This window comes from Serinus canaria, chromosome 25 (assembly GCF_022539315.1).
Source record: "Serinus canaria isolate serCan28SL12 chromosome 25, serCan2020, whole genome shotgun sequence".
In the NCBI taxonomy this organism is placed as follows: domain Eukaryota; kingdom Metazoa; phylum Chordata; class Aves; order Passeriformes; family Fringillidae; genus Serinus; species Serinus canaria.
The window spans coordinates 10,964,587-10,985,837 of record NC_066338.1 but is presented as its reverse complement, the minus strand read 5'-3'; the positions used below and the strand labels follow the sequence as shown (position 1 = coordinate 10,985,837).

Below are 21,251 nucleotides of genomic sequence, written 5' to 3'. Positions count from 1 at the left end.
GGGTGCTCTGGGAGAGCCCCCTCCCCAATTTAACAGCCCACGGGAGGGGCAGAAGCAGGCGGGGGGGGGGGGAGGGTGGGGATGAATGGGGAAGAGGGTGAAAAATAGAAAATATTGAAGGGAAAAGATAAAAAGCGTTTGGTGAGGCGGGGGGGGGGGCATGGGGGAGAGGGGAAAGGGAGGAAAAACCTCGGGAGGAGATTTAAGGACCGATAAGTGAACAAAGAGCCGGTATTGAAATAGATCTGAGGCCGCCGGCACCCGGCGCGGGGCTGGGGGGGCTCAAAGGCAGCGGCTGCGGGGGGCCGAGGGCGGGTGATGATGAGGAGGGGGGCGAGGGGCGACCCCCGGGGGGCACCAGGACCTGCCATGGCCTCGGGGGTCCCCCACAGCCGCCTGGCACGTGGCGAGGCTGCTGCGATGCCACGAAGGCTCGGTGCCCTGAGCCCCCCACCCCCGCAGGACGAGCCCCCCCGGGCGGGCACGAGGCACAGATGAGAGCCCACCGGTCCCTGGGGGTGAGGGGGGGTCCCAAGTGAGCCCCCCCACCCACCTGGTGCTGTCCTGGTCACCCCTGTGGCTGTGGCAGGGCAGGAGGGTGAGAGGGACACCCCCAGGCATGGGGGGGCACAGGGGGGGCACGTGGGGGGACGGGGGGGGGGGCATGAGAGGGACACACGGGAGGGGAAAATGGGGACATGGGGGACACTCAGGGGACTGGGGGATAGGGGACATGGAGGACACAGAGGGGACACGGGGGACACAATGGCGGGACATGGGGGATACTCAGGGGACATGGGGACCAGAGGGGGGACGGGGGGGGATACTCGGGGTGGGCTTAGGGGGGCGATCCATGGGGGCGCACAGGTGGGACACGGAGGGGTTCACACGGTGGGGGGGGACACGGAGGGGTGTGAGCCGGGGGGACACATGGGGGGACATAGGGGGGGGTCACACTGGGGGACAAATGGGGGGACATAGGGGGGTCACACTGGGGGGACAAATGGGGGGACATAGGAGGGTCACACTGGGGGGGACACGGGGACACACATGGGGGGGACATAGGGGGTCACACTGGGGGGGACACGGGGACACACATGGGGGGACATAGGGGGGTCACCACTGGGGGGACACGGGGACACACATGGGGGGACATAGGGGGTTCACACTGGGGGGGACACGGGGGGACAAATGGGGGGACATAGGGGGGTCACACTGGGGGGGACACGGGGGGACACATGGGGAAATAGGGGGGTCACACTGGGGGGACACGGGGACACACATGGGGGGACATAGGGGGGTCACACTGGGGGGGACACGGGGACGCCCGCGCTGCCCCCGCTCTGTTCTCGAAGTTGGTGTCGCCACCTGGTGGCGGCTCCTGGGACTGCGCGAGCCGCCCGTGCCGGTTCCCGGTTCCCAATTCCCGTTTCCCCTTCCCCCGTTCCCCGTTCCCGGTTCCCCGTTCCCCATTCCCTGTTCCCGGTTCCCCTTTCCGTATTCCCACTCCCCGTTCCCCGTTCCCCGTTCCCCATTCCCAATTCCCGGTTCCCCATTCCCCGTTCCCCATTTCCCTTTCCCCGTTCCCAATTCCCCATTCCCCGTGCCCCATTCCCAATTCCCTTTCCCCGTTCCCCATTCCCTGTTCCGGGTTCCCCTTTCCGCATTCCCGTTCCCCATTCCCCGTTCCCCATTCCCCAATTCCCCATTTCCCCATTCCCCATTCCCTGTTCCCGGTTCCTCTTTCCGCATTCCCATTCCCCGTTCCCCATTCTCTGTTCCCAATTCTCAATTCCCCGTTCCCCTTTCCCCTTTCCCCGTCCTCAATTCCCCTTTCCCCGTTCCCGGTTCATCGATGCTGCTGCCACCTCTGACCCCCCCTCCCCGCGACCCCCTCCCCACATCACTCCCCGAACCCCCTCCCCTCCCCACCCCCCAACCCCCCCCTGACCTCCCCTTCCCCCTCCCCAGGGCCAGGACTGGCACCTCTGGGCTCTGAGGGCATCACAGCCGTGCCCCCCAGTGCCCCCCAGTGCCCCCCAGTATTGCCCCCCCCAACCATCAGCCTGTGCTTCAGTTTTTAAAAATTTTATTTATAACAATATCTGTTTTGTTTAGTTGTAAAGTAATCCAGCAAAAATTATTAAAACATTTCCCCCCAAGAAAAGGATGGGGTCCCCCCCCCCGCCCCCCCACATGCGTTTATTTCTTTATTTCTACTATAAAAGCTAGGTCATTTCCAGGGTTTGGGGGTTTTTTTGTATTTTTGGGGTTTTTTTCTTTTTCCTGTTAAAAAATGTGCATGTTGGAGAACAGGAGGGGAGGGGCTGAAGGGCTGGGGACCCCCCCCACACCTCGGTGGGGCTGGGGGCTTCATCCTGACCCCTGTAACAGTCGGGCAGGGAATGGGGCAAAGGGAGGGGGGCAGGAAAAAAGGGGAGGGAGGGGAATTGGGGGGGCTGGGGGGAGCTGCAGGACAAAGGGGGAAGCCGAGGAGCAGCAAATTGAGGTGGGGGAGGGAAATGGGGGTCCCTGGGGAGGGGAGCTGCTGCATTTGGGGGGGGGGGGTTGGGAGCATGTGGGACCCTCCTCTGTCCCCCCCCCACCCCAGCAGTGACCCCCCAGCCCCGATGTGTTTGATGGTGGGAGTGGGGGGAAAAAAGGGGAGGGGAAGGGGGGAGGGCCCAACGTAAAGAGATTTCAAATAAACCAAAAAAAAAAAACCAAAAACCAAGTCGGGTGGTCTGGGAGCGGGGCAGGGGGGAATATACAGGTAATAATACTGCTCACATAGAAAAGTAATAATCCTTCATTTGTACATTTATACAGCGGCTCGTGGCCCCCCCCCCGGCGCCCCCCCCCCGTGCGGCGGGGGGCTCCCCCGTGCCCCCCCCTATGCCAGGGGGTCTGCCAGGTCGTCGTCCCCCCGGGCCAGCAGCTCCCGTTTCTCGTCCGTGCTGGCCAGGGAGTTGCGGCTGTTGTGGGCGCCCATGTAGAGCGTGGCGTACACGGGGTTGGTGAAGTTGGTGGGCTGCACACGGGGGGGAGAGGGGGGCAGGGGGTGAGGACATCCCCCCTCTCCCTTCCCCTCCCCCAGGCCAGAACTGCCGTGCCCAGGGGTGTTCCCCACCCTGGGGTCGCTCGGTGACAGCCCCCAGCAGCTGTGACCTCCTCCAGGGATAGGGGACAGCTCTGCTGGCTCTGCCTGCAGCCCCCAGCCCCAAAACCTTTGTGGCCCCTCAGAGCTCCCCAACTCCTCAGAGACCCCTCAGAGACCCCCAGCCCCAGCTTTGAGTCCCTCAGAGACCCCCAACCCCAAAATGTGAGACCCCTCAGAAACCCCCAGCTTTGAGACCCTCAGAGACCCCCAGCCCCAAAATCTGAGACCCCTCAGAGCCCCCCAACCCCAAAATGTGAGACCCCTCAGAAACCCCCAGCTTTGAGACCCTCAGAGCCCCTCAGCCCCAAAGCCTTTGAGACTCTCAGAGCCCCCAAGCCCCAAAATCTGAGACCCCTCAGAGACCCCCAGCTTTGAGACCCTCAGAGCCCCCAGCCCCAAAAATCTGAGACCCCTCAGAGCCCCCCAGCCCCAAAGGCCTTTGAGACCCCTCAGAGCCCCCCAACCCAAAATCTGAGACCCCTCAGAGACCCCCAGCTTTGAGACCCTCAGAGCCCCCCAACTCCTCAGAGACCCCTCAGAGCCCCCCAACCCAAAATCTGAGACCCCTCAGAGCCCTCCTGCCCCAAAACCTTTGAGATTCCTCAGAGCCCCCCAGCCCCAAAACCTTTGAGACCCCTCAGAGCCCCCCAGATCCAAAACCTTTGTGAACCTTCAGGGTCTCCCCCAGCCCCAAAGCCTCTGTCACCTCTCAGAGCCCTCCTGCCCCCAAAAGTTTGCAAACCCTTGGAGCCCACCCAGCCCCAAAGCCTTTGTGATCCCTCAAAGCCTTTGCAGCCCCTCAGGGCTCCCAGCTGAGACCCTCAGAGACCCCCAGCCCCAAAACCTTTGAGAACTCTCACAGCCCCCCAGCTTTGAGACCCCTCAGAGACCCCCCGAGCCCCAAAACCTTTGTGATCCCTCAAAGCCTTTGCAGCCTCTCAGAGACCCCCCAGCCCCAAAACCCCTCAGAACCCCCCCAGAGCTGCTGCACAGAGAGCCCTGAGAGCCTCAGCAATGTGCCCCCTCCCCTGCAGAGCCCCCAGCCCCTCCCTCACCTTGTCGGGGTCCAGGGCAAAGTCAGCATCCAGCAGCTCCCCCACGTCATCGTCGGGCTCCCCCTCGTACATTTTGTAGGTGGGGTTCCCAATCTCCACGTTCATGGCACCGTTGGTCATCCTCTGGTGCTGGAAGCCCTTGGCACTGAGGGGGAGGGGAGGCAGAGGGTCAGGGACACCCCCCCAGCTGTCCCCAAGCACCCTGGAGGATTTCACAGCCAGCTCCTGTCCCCTCCGTGCCACGGACTCACCCTTTAATTCTCCATTTGTACCAGACAAAAGCCACCACGGTGAGGAGGATGAGGAGCAGCAGGATGGGGATGACGATGGAGGCTGTTCCTGAGGGAGGAAGGCACAGAGCAGTCAGAGCCTGCGCTGGGGAGGGGACAGTGGCCATGTGGGGCAGCTGGGCTGGCCCTGTCCCCCCCTTCCACCAGAGAATGGGGCTCAGGAGTCACTCAGGGGCAGCCCTGGATCATCAACAACCCCCGGGTGTGGTGTGGTGTGAAAGGGGGGTCACACAGTGCCCCCAAATTAACCTGCCCCCCAAAAACCCCCAGGTGTGGTGTGGTGTGAAAGGGGGGTCACACACTGCCCCCCAAAAACCCCCGGGTGTGGTGTGGTGTTAAAGGGGGGGCACACACTGCCCCCAAATTAACCTGCCCCCCAAAAAACCCCTGGGTGTGGTGTGGCATGAAAGGGAGGGGTCACACAGTGCCCCCCAAAAACCCCTGGGTGTGGTGTGAAAGGGGGGGGTCACACAGTGCCCCCAATTTAACCTGCCCCCCCAAAAACCCCCGGGTGTGCTGTGGTGTGAAAGGGGGGTCACACACTGCCCCCCAAATTAACCTGCCCCCCCAAAAAACCCTGGGTTTGGTATGGGATGGAAAGGGGGGTCACACAGTGCCCCCAATTTAACCTGACCCCCAAAAACCCCCTGGGTGTGGTGTTAAAGGGGGGGTCACACAGTGCCCCCCAAATTAACCTGCCCCCCCAAAAAAGTGCCAAACAAACCCCCTGGGCATGGTGTGGGATGGAAGGGGGGGTCACCCACTGCCCCCCAGTTTGTGATCCCACTTAACCTGCACCCCAAAACCCCCTGGGTGTGATGTGGGATGGAAGGGGGGGGTCACCCAGTGCCCCCCACTTAACCTGCCCCCCAAACCTCCCAGGGTATGGGGTGGTGTGAAAGGGGGGGGGTCACACACTGCCCCAAATTAACCTGCCCCCCAACAAAGTGCCCAAAAAAACCTCTGGGTGTGGGATGGAAGGGGGGGGTCACCCACTGCCCCCCAGTTTGTGATCCCACTTAACCTGCCCCCCCAAAACCCCCCAGGGTGTGATATGGCATGAAAGGGGGGGGGTCCACACACTGCCCCCAATTTAACCTGCCCCCCAACAAAGTGCCCAAAAAAAACCCTGGGCAGGGGGGTCACCCAGTGCCCCCCACTTAACCTGCCCCCCAAAACCCCCCAGGGTGGGGTGTGGGATGGAAGGGAGGGGTCACCCAGTGCCCCCCAATTTGTGATCCCACTTAACCTGCCCCCCAAAACCCCCCAGGGTGGGGTGTGGGATGGAAGGGAGGGGTCACCCAGTGCCCCCCACTTACGGCTGCTCTGCTGCTCGCCCACCAGGAGCTCCTCGCAGCGCGGGCCCGCCATGCCCGCCGGGCACCTGGGAGGGCAGGGAGAGCAGCGGGGTTAGCGGGGCAGGGCCGTGCGGGGAGGGAGGGAGGGAGGGACGGGCACGGAGGGCACGGAGCTGGGGTCAGGGCGGGGCAGGGACACAGATCGGGGGGCGTCAGTGACATCTCGAGGGACAAACAGCCCCTCTGCCCCCCCCCAAGCCCCCTCCTCTCTTACTGGCACTCGGGCAGCAGGGTCTTTTCGCTGATGGAGCAGGTCCCCCCGTGCAGGCAGTAATTGTCACAGGTCAGGCAGCTCGGGGCTATCTTCCCATCAGGGCAGCTGGGGGGCACAGAGGGTCAGCCCCAGGGTACCCCCAGGCTGCCCTGTGCCCCCCCCCCGGTGTTCTGTGCCCCTCCGGGTTTTCTGTGCCCCCCCCGGCTGCCCTGTGCCCCCCCAGGCTGTCCTGTGCCCCCCCCCAGGCTGCCCTATGCCCCCCCGGGTGTTCTGTGCCCCCCCGGGTGTTCTGTGTCCCCCCAGGCTGCCCTGTGCCCCTCCCCAGCCTGCCCCGTGCCCCTCCCAGGGTGCCCTGTGCCCCCCCCGGGTGTTCTGTGCCCCCTCCCAGGCTGCCCTGTGCCCCCCCAGGCTGCTCTGTGCCCCCCCCGGGTGTTCTCTGCCCCCCCAGCCTGCCCTGTGCTCCCCCAGCCTGCCCTGTGCCCCCCCCCCAGGCTGCCCTGTGCCCTCCCCCCAGATGTTCTGTGCCCCCCACCCAGACTGCCCTGTGCCCCAGCCCCCCCCCGGGCTGCCCTGTGCCAGCCCCCGGGTGTTCTGTGCCCCCCCAGGCTGTCCTGTGTCCCCTCTGGGCTGCCATGTGCTCCCCCCAGCCCCTCAGGGCTCAGCTCTTTCCTCATCCCACCCGCACAGCTCGCAGCTGGGACACCAGGATGGGCTCTGGGGAGCTCTGAGACACATCATCATCATCATCCTCCTCCTCCTCCTCCTCCTCCTCCTTCTCCCAGGTCCCCCAGATTTACCCACCCTGATTTACCCACCCAGCTGTGCCCCTCCCTGCCACAGGGGGACAGGTTTTTTGAGGTGTCCCCGTGCCCACCAGCCCTTCCCTCCCTCCAGCTCCCAGCACCTACATGCAGGAGACCTCCCCGCTCTGCTTGTTGATGCTGCACTTGCCCTCCTGGCAGCGGGAGCACTTGTCCTCCTGGCACTGGGCACCCTCGAACTGAGGCGGGCAGCGGCACTGCTTGGCACCACTGGCTGTCATCTGGCACACGCCCTCATTCTCACAATAGTCAAAGCACTGCCCTGTGGGGGACGAGGGGGTCAGGGTGGGCACCCCCCCCAGAGGGCAGCTGGGGGCCCCAGTGCCCCATGGAGGAGCACCCAGCAAAGGGGGGGACCTGGAAATGCAATCCCAAAGGTGCTGCCCCCAGGGATTGCCCCAAATGAGGGGGACACGGGAGCCCAACACCTGATGCTGTCTCAGCATCCCCCAAAAGAGGGGTGGGAGCACCAGACTGCTGGCACTGCACCCAGAGGTCTGTCCCCAGGTATCCCCAGGTGAGCGCCACCCATCCTGCCAACAGCCCTCACTGCTGTCCCCAGACAGGTGAGGGACACTCATCCTTTTAATGTCCCCACTGCTGTCCCCAGCCATCCCCAGGTGAGTGCCCCCCATCCTCCCAACACCCTCCACATATCCCCAGGTGAGTGCCACCCATCCTTCCAACACCCCTCACTGCTGTCCCCAGACATCCCCAGGTGAGTGCCACCCATCCTCCCGACAGCCCCAATGCTGTCCCCAGACAGGTGAGCGCCCCCCACCCTTCCAACACCCCTCACAGCTGTCCCCAAATATCCCCAGGTAAGGGACACCCATCCTTTTAATGCCCCCACTGCTGTCCACAGATGTCCCCAAATGAGTGACACCCATCCTTCCAATGCTTCCATTGCTGTCCCCAGACAGGTGAGTGCCACCCACCCTCCCACACCCCCCAGCCATCCCCAGGTGAGTGCCACCATCCTCCCAACACCCCCAGGTGAGTGCCACCCACCCTCCTGACAGCCCCGATGCTGTCCCCAGACAGGTGAGGGACACCCATCCTCCCAACACCCCCCAGCCATCCCCAGGTGAGTGCCCCCCATCCTCCCAACACCCCCACACATCCCCAGACAGGTGAGTGCCACCCACCCTCCCAACACCCCCCAGCCATCCCCAGGTGAGTGCCACCCATCCTCCCGACAGCCCCAATGCTGTCCCCAGACAGGTGAGTGCCCCCCATCCTCCCAAAACCCCCAGGTGAGTGACACCCATCCTCCCAACACCCCCAGGTGAGTGCCCCCCACCCTCCCAACACCCCCCAGCCATCCCCAGGTGAGTGCCCCCCATCCTCCCAAAACCCCCAGGTGAGTGACACCCATCCTCCCAACACTCCCACACATCCCCAGGTGAGTGCCACCCATCCTCCCGAAGCCCCCACTGCTGTCCCCAATCAGGTGAGGGACACCCATCCTCCTGATGCTCCTATTATTGTCCCCAGACAGGTGAGTGCCCCCATCCTCCCACACCCCCCACATATCCCCAGACAGGTGAGCGCCCCCCACCCTCCCACACCCCCCAGCCATCCCCAGCCATGCCCAGGTGAGCGCCCCCCACCCTCCCACACCCCCCAGCCATCCCCAGCCATGCCCAGGTGAGCGCCCCCCGTCTCCCGCCGTGCCCGCCGCTGTCCCCAGCAGGTGGCACTCACGGAACTGGCAGCGGTCCCCGATGAAGGTGGGCAGGCAGCGGCAGCTGGGCTGGTTGCCCTGGTTGACGCTGCAGCTGCCGTTGTGCTGGCAGTAATCCGTGCACACCTGCTGGTTGCACCGGGGCCCGGTGAAGCCGGTGGGGCAGCGGCAGGTCGGCATTCCTGGGGATAAAAAACCCGTCAGCGCCACGGGAGGAGGCTGGGCATGGATGGAGAGGAGAGAGCTGTGGAGGCAGGGCGTGGGATTTGGGGTTATTGCAAAGGGCCGAGGGCAGGGAGCTGCTGGGAGCTGCCAGGCACAGCTGGAGCAGGGCTGAGAGAGGGAAAGAGAGAGGGAAAGAGGATGGGAGAGCGAGGTTCCAGTTATAATACAATAAATCTTCTTCTGGTTGTGGAACTTGGGGTTTATTGCAAAGGGCCGAGGGCAGGGAGCTGCTGGGAGCTGCCAGGCACAGCTGGAGCAGGGCTGGGAGAGGGAAAGAGAGAGGGAAAGAGAGAGGGAGAGAGAGGGAGAGAGAGGGAGAGAGAGGGAGGAGAGAGAGGGGAAAGACGAGGGAAAGAGGATGGGAGAGAGAGAGAGAGAGAGGGGAGAGAGAGAGGAAAGAGGCGGGAAACGATGAGCAGGGACAAGAGATGAGGGAAAGAGACGGGAGAGAGAGGGAGAGAGAGGGAAAGCGGATGGGACTGACGCGAGGTTCCAGTTATAATACAATAAATCTTCTGGTTGTGGAACTTGGGGTTCATTGCAAAGGGCCGAGGGCAGGGAGCTGCTGGGAGCTGCCAGGCACAGCTGGAGCAGGGCTGAGAGAGGGAAAGAGAGAGGGAAAGAGAGGGAAGAGAGGGAGAGAGAAGGAGAGAGAGGGAGAGAGAGGGAGAGAGAGAGGGAAAGAGAGAGGGAGCGAGACGATGGCGGGAGCTCGAGGGAGAGAGGGGAGAGAGAGATCGAAGGCGCACACAAGGTAGGAACCAAAGAGGGCAAAAGAGGTGAAAAACGCGGCAAAAAGAGGGAGAGGGAAAGAGAGAGAGAGGGACGGAGAGAGGATGAGAGAGTGAGGTTCCCATTACAGAACAATAAATCCTCTTCTGGTTGTGGAATTTGGGGTTTATTGCAAAGTGCACAGCCCTGCTGGGAGCTGCCAGGCACAGCTGGAGAGAAGAGAGGGGTAAAGAGGATGAGAGAGAGGATGAGAGGGTAAGAGAGTGAGGTTCCTATTACAATACCATAAATCTTCTTCTGTGCTGAATACTCTAATTCTCACTAACCAATCTAATCCAAGATACAAATCCTACAGCATTTACACACAGCCTGTAAGAATCTTTATATTGCCACACTGTGTTACATTTTAAACCCTAAAAACTCCTCTTTGGCCCCTTCTGCCAAGCTTAAAAACTCCTCTTTGGAAACCCTAAAATCTCCTCTTTGGAAACCCTAAAAGCTCCTCCTTGGAGTAGTTTTAAACCCTACAAACTCCTCTTTGGACCCCTCCTGCCAAGCCAGCAGGGCCTGCTCTGCCCCTTGGAGCTGCCTGCAGGCAGAGGGTGTTGTTCCATCCTTACCTTCAGCTGGCCATGCCATTGTTTTCCAGGTGTTCAGTAACTGAGGGATCTCAGAGCTGCTTTCATTTCACTCTCACTTACAGTCTCCAAATTCTCACAATCTTTTCCCAGCCAATCACATTGATGAGGCTTCCCTGTTCCACCCTCCCCAACACTCCACCTGCCTGTCAGGTGCAGTGTTGGGAAAGATGAACCAGCAAAGTTTCTAACTAAAGTATCTCAGAGGTGCTTTCATTTCACTCTCACTTACAGTCTCCAAATTCTCACAATCTTTTCCCAGCCAATCACATTGATGAGGCTTCCCTGTTCCACCCTCCCCAACACTCCACCTGCCTGTCAGGTGAACCAGCAAAGTTTCTAACTGAAGAATCTCAGAGCTGCTTTCATTTCACTCTCACTTACAGTCTCCATATTCTCACAATCTTTTCCCAGACAATCCTATTTATAAGGCTTCCCTGTTTCACCTTCCCCATCTGTCTGTGTGTCTGTCTGTCTGATCCCCTGGCTCACCTGAGGGGGAGGCAGCACAGGTGCCCCCGTTCTGGCAGTAGTCCGAGCACTGGTCGATCTGGCACTTGTCGCCGTTGTAGCGCGGCTGGCAGCGGCACTTGGCTTGCTTGCGGGCGTTGAGGAAGCAGCTGCCACCATTCAGGCACTTCAGGTCACACGTGTCGGTGGTGGGCACTGCCAGGGAGGTGAGAAAAATGAGAAATATGTGGATTTTGTGCTTGGCTTTTGGCAAATATCCAAATGAGTATGATACGTGTTGTGTTAGAAACTGATGCTGCATTAATTCTCTTAAGCAGTGTGTTAAATATAGTTTTAGGTTATAAAAAAATGTTAAAATAGAAACTGTGCTATGTAAGATATTTTTTAAAAGGACTTGCATTGAGGCAGCAGCCACAGGACACCTGAATCTTTCAGAGAAAAAGAATTTATTGCTCCCTTATCAGAAGAAATGAACTTCTTCCCTCCTTGAAGGCACTGTTAGGATTAGGAGGAAGAAGCTGGCACTGCCCAGACAGAATCCTGAGTTTGAATGGAATTTATGCATCATGCATGAGGTGTATGAATATGCAACAGGCTGTTGCTTTAAGGGTTAATCCTCTGTTAAAGGGTCTCCTTTTTCGAGCTTATGTTGCCCAGAAAAAGGCACCCAGATGTCCATAACTCTGTGTTTTCATTGTGTCATATTGTCCTAATCCAAATTGTCCAAATTATTATTACTCTAATTGTATTCCTATTTTTATAACCATTTTATTACTACGAAACTCTTAAAATTTTAAAAACAAGCAACTGGCATTTTTCACAGAGGCACGGAGGGGATGGAAGTGAGCAGGGCTGCGCTGGCAGGACCCAACCTCCCTCCTCATCCTCATCCTCTCCTCCTCTGGTGTCACCTACCCACGGGGGACACGGTGGGCGAGGGGACGACCACGCAGGTGCCATTGTCCAGGCGTTTGCCATTGGGGCAGGTGCACACGGGGCCACTGGGGCTCAGCAGGCAGAGCCACTCGCACTTCTTGCGGTCACAAGGGTTGGTCACTGCAGGAGAGGAGGGCACAGATGGTGAGGACAGCGAGGTGGTGACCCCACAGCCCTTCTTGCTCCTCTAGAACATTCCCCTCCACAGCTCTGTGTGTCCCTCCCATGCCCTGAGGTCGCCACCTGGCCAGCTGGACTCTCCAAACCCACCTCAGCAACCCCCTGCTCTGCCCACCCAGACACCCCCACTTTTGAGGGTCTGAGTCCCCTCTTCCCAAGCTCTGCCAACACCCCCCTCACCCTCTGGCACCTCACACCAGGTATCAGCCCCTGGCACCTCCCCACCGCCCCAGGAGCAGGGTGGGGGTCCCAGGCCCACACCCACCCTCTGGCTGCTTGTACTGGTGGTAGAGCACGACGTCGGTGGCGTGGTTGAGGCCGGATGTCAGGTTGGTGACGGGTTTGTGCCCGAACTTGTGGATCTTGAAGATGCGGTTGTTGATGTAGGTGACGCCGTAGATGTAGTCCTCAAAGATGTCGATGCTGAACGGGTGGCTCAGCCCTGGGGAAGCCAAGAGGGGACATGTGGAGGAGGGGATTTGGGGTGGGTGGGTTCTGGGGCCAGGGACCCCCACAGGGCACCCCTTACCCTTCTTGTTGTCGATGGCCACCACGGGGTCGGTGCCGTTGAGGCGGATGCTGCCGATGACGGAGAGCTTGGCGTCGGCCCAGTACAGCCTCTCGTTGTGGTAGTCCACGGCCAGACCTGAGGGGACACAGCCCCCAGTGAGCCCCCAGACCACCCCAAGCCCCTCCTGACCAGCTGACCCACAGAGCAGCACCCCCACTGCCCCTACACCCTTCTGCCACGGGGCTCCAAGCCCCCAGAACAACCCTCCCCAACACAAATGGTTGAACGTGTCCCCATCGTGGCTTTTGTCCCCCTTCCTGTCACCTGTCTCTCTCACCTGTTGGCCACTGGATGTTGTCCTGCACCAGGGTCTCCCGCAGTGTCCCATCCATGGCAGCTGTCTCAATCTTGGGGTGATTGCCCCAGTCTGACCAGTACATTGTTCTGTAAGGACACAGGCAGGTCATTCCCAGGGGAACAGGACAGGCCAATGACCAGGGAGGAGAAACCCTCCCACACCATCCCCATGGCACCCTGGAGTCACCAGGCAACTCGAGAAGACACAGAGAGTGACCCATGGGTGGGTTTGTGGTGAGGGGACTGCAGTGAGGGCTGGGCAGAGGGATGGGAAGTCCCAGGGGAACAGGACAGGCCAATGACCAGGGAGGAGAAACCCTCCCACACCATCCCCATGGCATCCTGGAGTCACCAGGCAACTCAAGAAGACACAGAGAGTGACACTGGGACACATGGGTGGGCTTGTGGTGAGGGCTGGGCAGAGGGATGGGAAGTCCCAGGGGAACAGGACAGCCCAATGATCAGGGAGGAAAAACCCTCCCACACCATCCCCATGGCATCCTGGAGTCACCAGGCAACTCTGGGGCAACTTAAGAAGACACAGAGAGTGACCCATGGGTGGGTTTGTGGTGAGGGGAGTGCAGTGAGGGTTGGGCAGAGGGATAGGAAGCCCCTCACCCCCGTAGTGGATCAACCACGATGGCGTGGGGCTCATCGATCATCCCCGAAATCAGCGTCTTGCGGTTCTCGCCCTTCATCTGCGCCACCTCGATGACGTCCCGCCCCGAGTCCGTCCAGTAGATGTTCCCAGCCACCCAATCGATGGCAATTCCCCGCGGCATCTTCAACCCTGAGATCTGCGTGGGGCAGAGTGGGGACAGGTGAGGGGGGAGGAAACCATCAGCCTGTGTCCACATCTCCTCCGTGCCCCGGCAGAGCTCGCTCACGTTCAGGTGGGTGACGCCACCGTCGATCTGGCGCCGGTTGCGGTTGGAGGCAGTGGAGGCGGAGGAGGAGGCGGGCAGCTCCCGGTAGGAGATCCTGCCCGTGTGCCAGTTGGTCCAGTAGATCTTGTTGCCCTTGACGTAGATGTCCATGGCGTCGATGCGCACGTTCTCGTCGCCCTGGAAGGCCGGCTCGTAGGCCGAGTTGGGGTTGAAGGGGTACATGCTCCTGATCTTGTTGTCGTCCGCGATGTAGAGGATCTGGTGCTCGGAGCCTGCAGAGGAAGAGGAGGAGGAGAGGTTGGCATGGGCTGCACTGGGAAGAGGGGCTCAGCCAGGAGTGGGACTCAGCCAGGAACGAGGGCTCAGCCCGGCTCCCTGGTGGGGACAGGGACAGAGTCACTGGGCATCAGAGTCACTCATCATCGCCCTGGGGCTCACTCTGCTGGGGATGGACAGACTGACAGCACCAGTGGTACCAGAGGGTGAGCAGAGCTTCAGGGGGTCGGAGGGAAGAGCAAAGGATTCCCACAGGAGCTCTGGGGGGGTCCTGGGCACACACAGAACCCACGTGGGTCCCTGTTCCCTCCTGACCTTCTGCCTTGCACATGTTGTCCGTCTTCATGAAGTTCTTGGCGCAGCTGCAGACGTGGGAGCCCTTGGTGTTGTTGCAGAGCTGGGAGCAGGTCCCGAAGCGCAGGCACTCGTTGATGTCTGGCCAGTGGGAGGTGGGATCAGGGGGAGAACCAAAGGCTGCTCCCACAGACCCCAACTCTGCCCCAAGGACACCATTCCTGCCGCCCCAGCCCCAGCCCAGCTGTGAAATCACACCTCACTGGCAAAAACCAACGCCAGACCCCACAGCCTGATCCCCAGCCCTCTCCAGCAGCAGCTGGAAGTACCTTGGCAAAAATTCTTGTCTGGCACCTTCTGGAAGCCTCTGCGGCAGGTGCAGTACGAGGTGGACTGGGACTGGACGCAATGGGCCTCGTCCCCACACATGGTGGTGTTGGTCATGCAGTCGTATGACTTGTGCTCTGCGGTGGGACATGCCGTCACACACGTGTCACAGCGAGTCCCCCCCAGTCCCCACCGGGCCCCCGGCCCCCCACCCACCGTGGGAGCAGGATTCCTCATCAGAGCCATCTCCACAGTCATCGAAGAAGTTGCAGCGGAGGTTGGCACTGATGCATTTCTTGTTCCCACACAGGAACTCGTTCTTGTCCTGGCTGCAGCTCTTGGGCTTGGCCGTGGGTGACTCTGCGGGTGAGGGGCAGCAGCTGTGACCCCCATGTCCATGAGACCCTCTGGGAGCAGGCAGGGACTTGGGACCCTGCATCCACACCCTGATTTTGGGAGGAAAGACTGGGCAAAGCCAACCCCAACACCTGGGCTGAACCCTGGGCTCTGGGAGGACCATCCCAAGGGCCACAGTGACCACGCAGGCACTTTGGCCAGGCAGGCTCAGGGCTGTGCCCACAGGCTCTGGGAGGACCATCCCAAGGGCCACAGTGACCACGCAGGCACTTTGGCCAGGCAGGCTCAGGGCTGTGCCCACAGGCTCTGGGAGGAACATCCCAAGGGCTACAGTGACCTCCAGGCACCTTGGCCAGGCAGGCTCAGGGCTGTGCCCACAGGCTCTGGGAGGAACATCCCAAGGGCCACAGTGACCTCCAGGCACCTTGGCCAGGCAGGCTCAGGGCTGTGCCCACAGGCTCTGGGAGGAACATCCCAAGGGGCACAGTGCCCTCCAGGCACCTTGGCCAGGCAGGCTCAGGGCTGTGAGGCTCAGAAAACCATAATCCTGCCATACTCCTCCTTCTCTCCCAGACTACCAGTTTCATGCCTTCTCTCTGAACATGTACCACAGTTTCCATCTCCTGATGTGCTGTGAAAGCCACGACACCTCCTGTGGCCAGGAGAGCACACCAAGGAGTCGGGCAGCGCAAACGGCAGCAGACGTCACCAGAGCCAGCACTGGCGTCCTGCCCCCATCTCCCCAGTGCTCAAGCAGCACCCTTTGGACACTGAGAAGCATTTCAGGTGTGCAGTGCAGAGCTGAGGCAGAAGGATCAGCCCCACTCACCGCAGTCCTTCTCATCCGTGTTATCTCCACAGTTGTCAATTCCATCGCACTGTCGACCGATCCACAGACATACCCGGTCGTTCTTGCAGCGGAACGGTCTGTTGGGGGGACACTGGAATTTCACTGCACCAGCAAACAGAAACAAACGGTGACGGTGAAAGGAGACGCCGTAGCCAGGCTGTCACACATGTCCCGAGCTGCTGCTCGGCCTCTGCCCGCTCCCCGCTCCCCGGGGAGGGCTGTCCCACGTGGCCGAGCGGGCTCCGGAGGCTGAAGCAAAGAGACTGAAGCAAAGACAATCGCCCGGCTGCTGTGAGCCCTCTCCTCACCCAGCCCCAGCCCCCTCCCCGCCAGCAGCCCCTCTGCAATTCCTGCCCCTCAATCAGAGTCACCTCCACCCCTCACCCCCACTGGCCACCCCCGAGAGGAGCTGCCGGAGATCCCCCCCAGACCCTCCGGTCCCCACAGTGGTGCTCAGGCTCCAGGACTGTCCCCCCATCCTGGGCTTTGGGAGGGCTTGGGGGCAGAGGCAGTGTCACTCACAGCACTCCTCGGGATTCTCGTCCGAGTTGTCCCCACAATCGTCCTCCCCGTCACACTTCCAGGCCAGGGGCTTGCACAGGGTGTTGTTGCACTGGAACTCGTCCAGGGGACACGTGCGGACTGTGACAGGGCAGGAGGGGACGTGTCAGTGCAGGAGGGGACATGGCAGTGCAAGGGGGGACAACGCAGTGCAAGGGGGACATGGGAGTGCAAGAGGGGACGTGTCAGTGCAAGGGGGAACGTGTCAGTGCAGGAGGGGACGTGTCAGTGCAAGGGGGGGACATGGCAGTGCAAGGGGGACAACGCAGTGCAAGGGGGGATGTGTCAGTGCAGGAGGGGACATGGGAGTGCAAGAGGGGACGTGACAGTGCAAGGGGGGACACAGCAGTGCAAGGGGGGACGTGTCAGTGCAAGAGGGGACGTGTCAGTGCAAGGGGGGGACATGGCAGTGCAAGAGGGGACGTGTCAGTGCAGGAGGGGACGTGTCAGTGCAAGGGGGGGACATAGCAGTGCAAGGGGGGACGTGACAGTGCAAGCGGGGGATGTGTCAGTGCAAGGGGGGGATGTGTCAGTGCAAGGGGGGACATGGGAATGCAAGAGGGGACACAGGAGTGCAAGGGGGGACACGGGAGTGCAAGGGGGGACACGGGAGTGCAAGGGGGGACACGTCAGCTCGTGCTGCCCTGCTGCCAAAACCCCACGCTGGGGCTGCAATTCCAATTTCCAGCAGGCACAGGGGGTCTCCAGGGCTGGGGGCTTTGCATGTCTATGCATGCTCCAGAGTGTGACACACACACACACAGAGGAGAGCACTCCCACCCACAGCAGGGGACACAATGACACCAGGGCAGGGAGGGGGGGGACACAAGCAGCCCCAGGGGACACCCAGCTGTGCCATTACCCCCCGTGCCACAGTTCTCCTCGTCGCTGCCATCCATGCAGTCGGCGTCGGCGTCGCAGCGCCAGCGCATGGGGATGCAGTGCCCGTTCTTGCACTTGAACTGGTCAAACTCGCAGCGGGGGGTGCAGTCTTTCTGCAGGGGACAGGCAGGGACACGGTGGCCATGGCAGGCCCCTGTCCTGTTGCCACAGCCAGGCTGTGAGCCCCAGGGCGGGGGCAGAGCGGGGGATGTGTCCCCGTCCTGCTCGTACCTCGTCGGAGCCGTCGGCGCAGTCGTGGTCGCCGTCACATTTCCACCTGCCCGCGATGCAGCGGCCGTTGGCACACGAGAACTCGCTCTCAGAGCAGGGCCTGGGTGCTGGGGACAGAACACAGAGTGTGCCCTGAGTGTGGGGACAGCCTGAGGGCAGGGGGTGGCCCTGGCCAGCAGCTGGGGGGCTCAGGGTGACACGGACACACAGCCGGTGGCACTGGGGACAGGGAGCACAGGCAGAGCTGTGGGAGCTGGCAGAGGGGCACAGCTGGCACCACCTCCAAGCCCCTTCCCACACCTCTCCCTGTGGGGGTTTTGGGGGACACTGTGGCCACAAAGCCTGGCTGTCCCCCAGGGGACAGGTCACCCACTCTCACAGGGCAGCACCAGCACCACTGCTGCCCACCCCAGCTGCCCCCTGGGCAGGGGGAGCTGCAGCAGTGCCCTGGCACAGCCTCATCCCTGTCCCCTCTCACAGGGCATGGGGACAGCTCACAGCTCAGGGGCACAGCCAGTGCCAAATCCAGGAGGATGGCACATGGCACAGCTGCCCAGCTGGGATGGCTCTTGGGACCCTTCCCCTCCCTATAGCCCTGGGGTTTTGGGGCACAGGGACCCCCCACTCATGGCACAGAACTGTGGGGGAAGAGGGGAACAGGGGGTGTCCAGGGGGAGCAGGGAGAGCACGGTGGGGATGGGGTTTGGAGCCAAGTCCAAGCCATGCACGGGCCCTGCAGAGCAGCAGGGTCAGACCCTCCCCAGCTGGGGTTCCACAGAGGGAGATGCTGGTGCTGTTCCTCAGTGAATCCACCTGGACTGTCCAGTCCCGACCCTTCTGCCCTCACCTAGAAATTCTTGTCTTCATAGAGAGAGTGTAACATGGAATTAAAAGATTTTGGCAGGAACCTACCTCTGAGCGCCCCATAACGACAGTGTGAAAATGGAGAAAAACATAAGATGAAGTGAAATGGCACAAACTCAAAAACACGACGGGAAATCAACAGAAAAGAAAACAAAAGCTGCACCCTGAAGAGCTTCGGGAAGACAGAGGGACCCAGTGGGCACTGCAGGGGGGAGAGGGTCTGGCAGCAGACCCTGGTGCCATCCCACGGGCAGCCTGGAACCCTCTGGATGCTGCAGGGTGGGAGAGGATCTGGCAGCAGACCCTGGTGCCATCCCACAGACAGCTGGACCCCCCCTGAGTGCTGTGGGGTGGGACAAGATCTGGCAGCAGACCCTGGTGCCATCCCATGGGCAGCCTGGAACCCTCTGGATGCTGCAGGGTGGGGCAGGATCTGGCAGCAGACCCTGGTGTCATCCCATGGGCAGCAGGACCCCCCCTGGGTGCTATGGGGTGGGAGAGGGTCTGGCAGCAGACCCTGGTGCCATCCCATGGGCAGCCTGGAACCCTCAGGGTCCTGCAGGGTAGGAGAGGATCTGGCAGCAGACCCTGGTGCCATCCCATGGGCAGCCTGAATGTCCCTGGGTGCTGTGGGGTGGGGCAGGATCTGGCAGCAGACCCTGGTGCCATCCCACGGGCACCCTGAACCCCCATGGAGGGACAGAGCCACAATGGAGCCCTGGGGGTGGCCTTGCCCATGAGGACAGGGCAGGTGCTGGCACACGAGCAGGAGCTCACCAAGGGGCAGCACTGAACTGTCTGCCCAGCTCTGGGATCAGCCACCTCCCCACGCACTGGGCCAGGCCTGAGGGTGTGACCCAGGTCCATCCTGACAGCTCTGTGTGTCCCCACCACCGTGACAGGCAGGGGGTGACACAGGGGGTGACACTTGGTGGCAAAGTAGGACAAGGTGCCCTCGGGTGACTCTGCTGGGCCCCCATGCTCCTGTGGGGAGTGTGTTGGGTCACCCCTTCAGTGCCACTTGTCACCTTTGGGGTGTCTCTTTGGCACAGCCCCCCTCCTTTGCAGGGCCAGGCTCTCCAGAGCCCTGGAGTCAGGGACAGGGACAGTGCTGCCCCAGAGGAGGGCATGGATGGCACAGGGACAGGGACAGCACTGCCCCAAAGGAGGGCATGGATGGCACAGGGACAGGGAAAGTGCTGCCCCAAAGGAGGGCATGGATGGCACAGGGACAGGGACAGCACTGCCCCAAAGGAGGGCATGGATGGCACAGGGACAGGGACAGTGCTGCCCCAAAGGAGGGCATGGATGGCACAGGGACAGGGACAGTGCTGCCACAAAGGAGGGCATGGATGGCACAGGGACAGGGACAGCACTGCCCCAAAGGAGGGTATGGATGGCACAGGGACAGCAACTGCCCCAAGGAGGGCATGGATGGCACAGGGACAGGGACAGCACTGCCCCAAAGGAGGGTATGGATGGCACAGGGACAGGGACAGCACTGCCCCAAAGGAGGGCATGGATGGCACAGGGACAGGGAAAGTGCTGCCCCAAAGGAGGGCATGGATGGCACAGGGACAGGGACAGTGCTGCCACAAAGGAGGGTATGGATGGCACAGGGACAGCACTGCCCCAAAGGAGGGCATGGATGGCACAGGGACAGGGTCAGCACTGCCCCAAAGGAGGGCATGGATGGCACAGGGACAGGGACAGCACTGCCCCAAAGGAGGGCATGGATGGCACAGGGACAGCACTGCCCCAAAGGAGGGCATGGATGGCACAGGGACAGGGACATCACTGCCCCAAAGGAGGGCATGGATGGCACAGGACAGGCGCACCCCAAAGGGGGATGCACAGGACAGCACTGCCACAAAGGAGGGCATGGATGGCACAGGGACAGCACTGCCACAAAGGAGGGCATGGATGGCACAGGGACAGGGTCAGCACTGTCCCAAAGGAGGGCATGGATGGCACAGGGTCAGCACTGCCCCAAAGAAGGGCATGGATGGCACAGGGACAGGGACAGCACTGCCCCAAAGGAGGGCATTGGATGGCACAGGGACAGGAACAGCCTGTCCTGGCTGGGGGACACAGTGGCTCTCCTGGCCACCAACCTGACAGCAAAAGAGGGGCTGGGGGGCCCAAACCTCTCCCCTGTGCAGTGCTCCACCCTGGGGACAGCAGGGAATGGGGGGTGGCACGTACTGCAGCTCTCCTCGTCAGAGTTGTCCCCGCAGTCGTTGTCGTAGTCGCACTGCCAGCGGCCTGGCACGCAGCGGTTGTTCTTGCAGCGGAACTGGTACGGCTCACAGGTGCGCTCGTCTGGGGGGACAGGGACAGGTCAGGGCTGCTGGGGGGACAGCAGGGACAGGGACAGGACAGGGACAGGTCAGAGAACTGGTACGGCTCACAGGTGTGCTCGTCTGGGGGGACAGCAGGGACAGGGACAGGTCAGACCTGCTGGGGGGACAGCAGGGACAGGGAGAGGGACAGGGACAGGTCAGAGAACTGGTACGGCTCACAGGTGCGCTCGTCTGGGGGGACAGCGGGGACAGGGACAGGTCAGAGCTGCTGGGGGGACAGCAGGGACAGGGACAGGACAGGGACAGGTCAGAGAACTGGTACGGCTCACAGGTGCGCTCGTCTGGGGGGACAGGGACAGGTCAGGGCTGCTGGGGGGACAGCAGGGACAGGGACAGGTCAGGGCTGCCAGTGGGACAGCCGGGACAGGGACAGGGAAAGGGACAGGGACAGGTCAGAGAACTGGTACGGCTCACAGGTGCGCTCATCTGGGGGGACAGTGGGGACAGGGACAGGTCAGAGCTGCTGGGGGGGAATGACAGGTCAGTGTTGCCCCAAAGGAAAGCATGGATGTGACAGAGACAGGGGCAGTGACACGGATCAGCACTGCCCTGCACAATGGGACAGGACAGGGACAGTGACAGGGACATGTGTCAGCACTGCCCTGAACATGGGGAGGGACAGGACAGGGACAAGGACCAGGACAGGGGTCAGCACTGCCCTGAGCATGGGGAGGGACAGGACAGGGACAGGGACAGGTGTCAGCACTGCCCTGAGCATGGGGAG

At 61.6% G+C, this 21,251-nt stretch overlaps 1 protein-coding gene across 6 annotated transcripts in view; it reads right to left on the bottom strand.

Moving 5' to 3' along the window:
• Nucleotides 1–2,072: 2,072 nt before the first annotated feature.
• LRP1 (LDL receptor related protein 1) overlaps nucleotides 2,073–21,251 on the bottom strand; it is a 108,247-nt gene continuing 89,068 nt past the window's right edge. For 5 of the 6 annotated variants that reach the window (XM_050983784.1, XM_050983787.1, XM_050983785.1 and 2 more), the window contains exons 68-89: nucleotides 20,370–20,486; nucleotides 17,301–17,407; nucleotides 17,050–17,182; nucleotides 16,149–16,268; nucleotides 15,606–15,728; nucleotides 14,636–14,779; nucleotides 14,422–14,556; nucleotides 14,114–14,233; nucleotides 13,523–13,794; nucleotides 13,254–13,432; nucleotides 12,616–12,722; nucleotides 12,297–12,413; nucleotides 12,033–12,209; nucleotides 11,567–11,707; nucleotides 10,673–10,846; nucleotides 8,606–8,767; nucleotides 6,986–7,160; nucleotides 6,078–6,182; nucleotides 5,825–5,889; nucleotides 4,467–4,554; nucleotides 4,216–4,360; nucleotides 2,073–3,031 (exon numbers count right to left, since the gene is read on the bottom strand). In XM_050983784.1, coding sequence (XP_050839741.1) covers nucleotides 2,894–3,031; nucleotides 4,216–4,360; nucleotides 4,467–4,554; nucleotides 5,825–5,889; nucleotides 6,078–6,182; nucleotides 6,986–7,160; nucleotides 8,606–8,767; nucleotides 10,673–10,846; nucleotides 11,567–11,707; nucleotides 12,033–12,209; nucleotides 12,297–12,413; nucleotides 12,616–12,722; nucleotides 13,254–13,432; nucleotides 13,523–13,794; nucleotides 14,114–14,233; nucleotides 14,422–14,556; nucleotides 14,636–14,779; nucleotides 15,606–15,728; nucleotides 16,149–16,268; nucleotides 17,050–17,182; nucleotides 17,301–17,407; nucleotides 20,370–20,486 — 3,044 coding nt within the window. In that variant the 3' untranslated portion in view covers nucleotides 2,073–2,893. Of the gene's footprint in view, nucleotides 3,032–4,215; nucleotides 4,361–4,466; nucleotides 4,555–5,824; nucleotides 5,890–6,077; nucleotides 6,183–6,985; nucleotides 7,161–8,605; nucleotides 8,768–10,672; nucleotides 10,847–11,566; nucleotides 11,708–12,032; nucleotides 12,210–12,296; nucleotides 12,414–12,615; nucleotides 12,723–13,253; nucleotides 13,433–13,522; nucleotides 13,795–14,113; nucleotides 14,234–14,421; nucleotides 14,557–14,635; nucleotides 14,780–15,605; nucleotides 15,729–16,148; nucleotides 16,269–17,049; nucleotides 17,183–17,300; nucleotides 17,408–20,369; nucleotides 20,487–21,251 lie in introns of those variants that run through there. The other variant, XR_007779572.1, reaches the window with a different exon arrangement.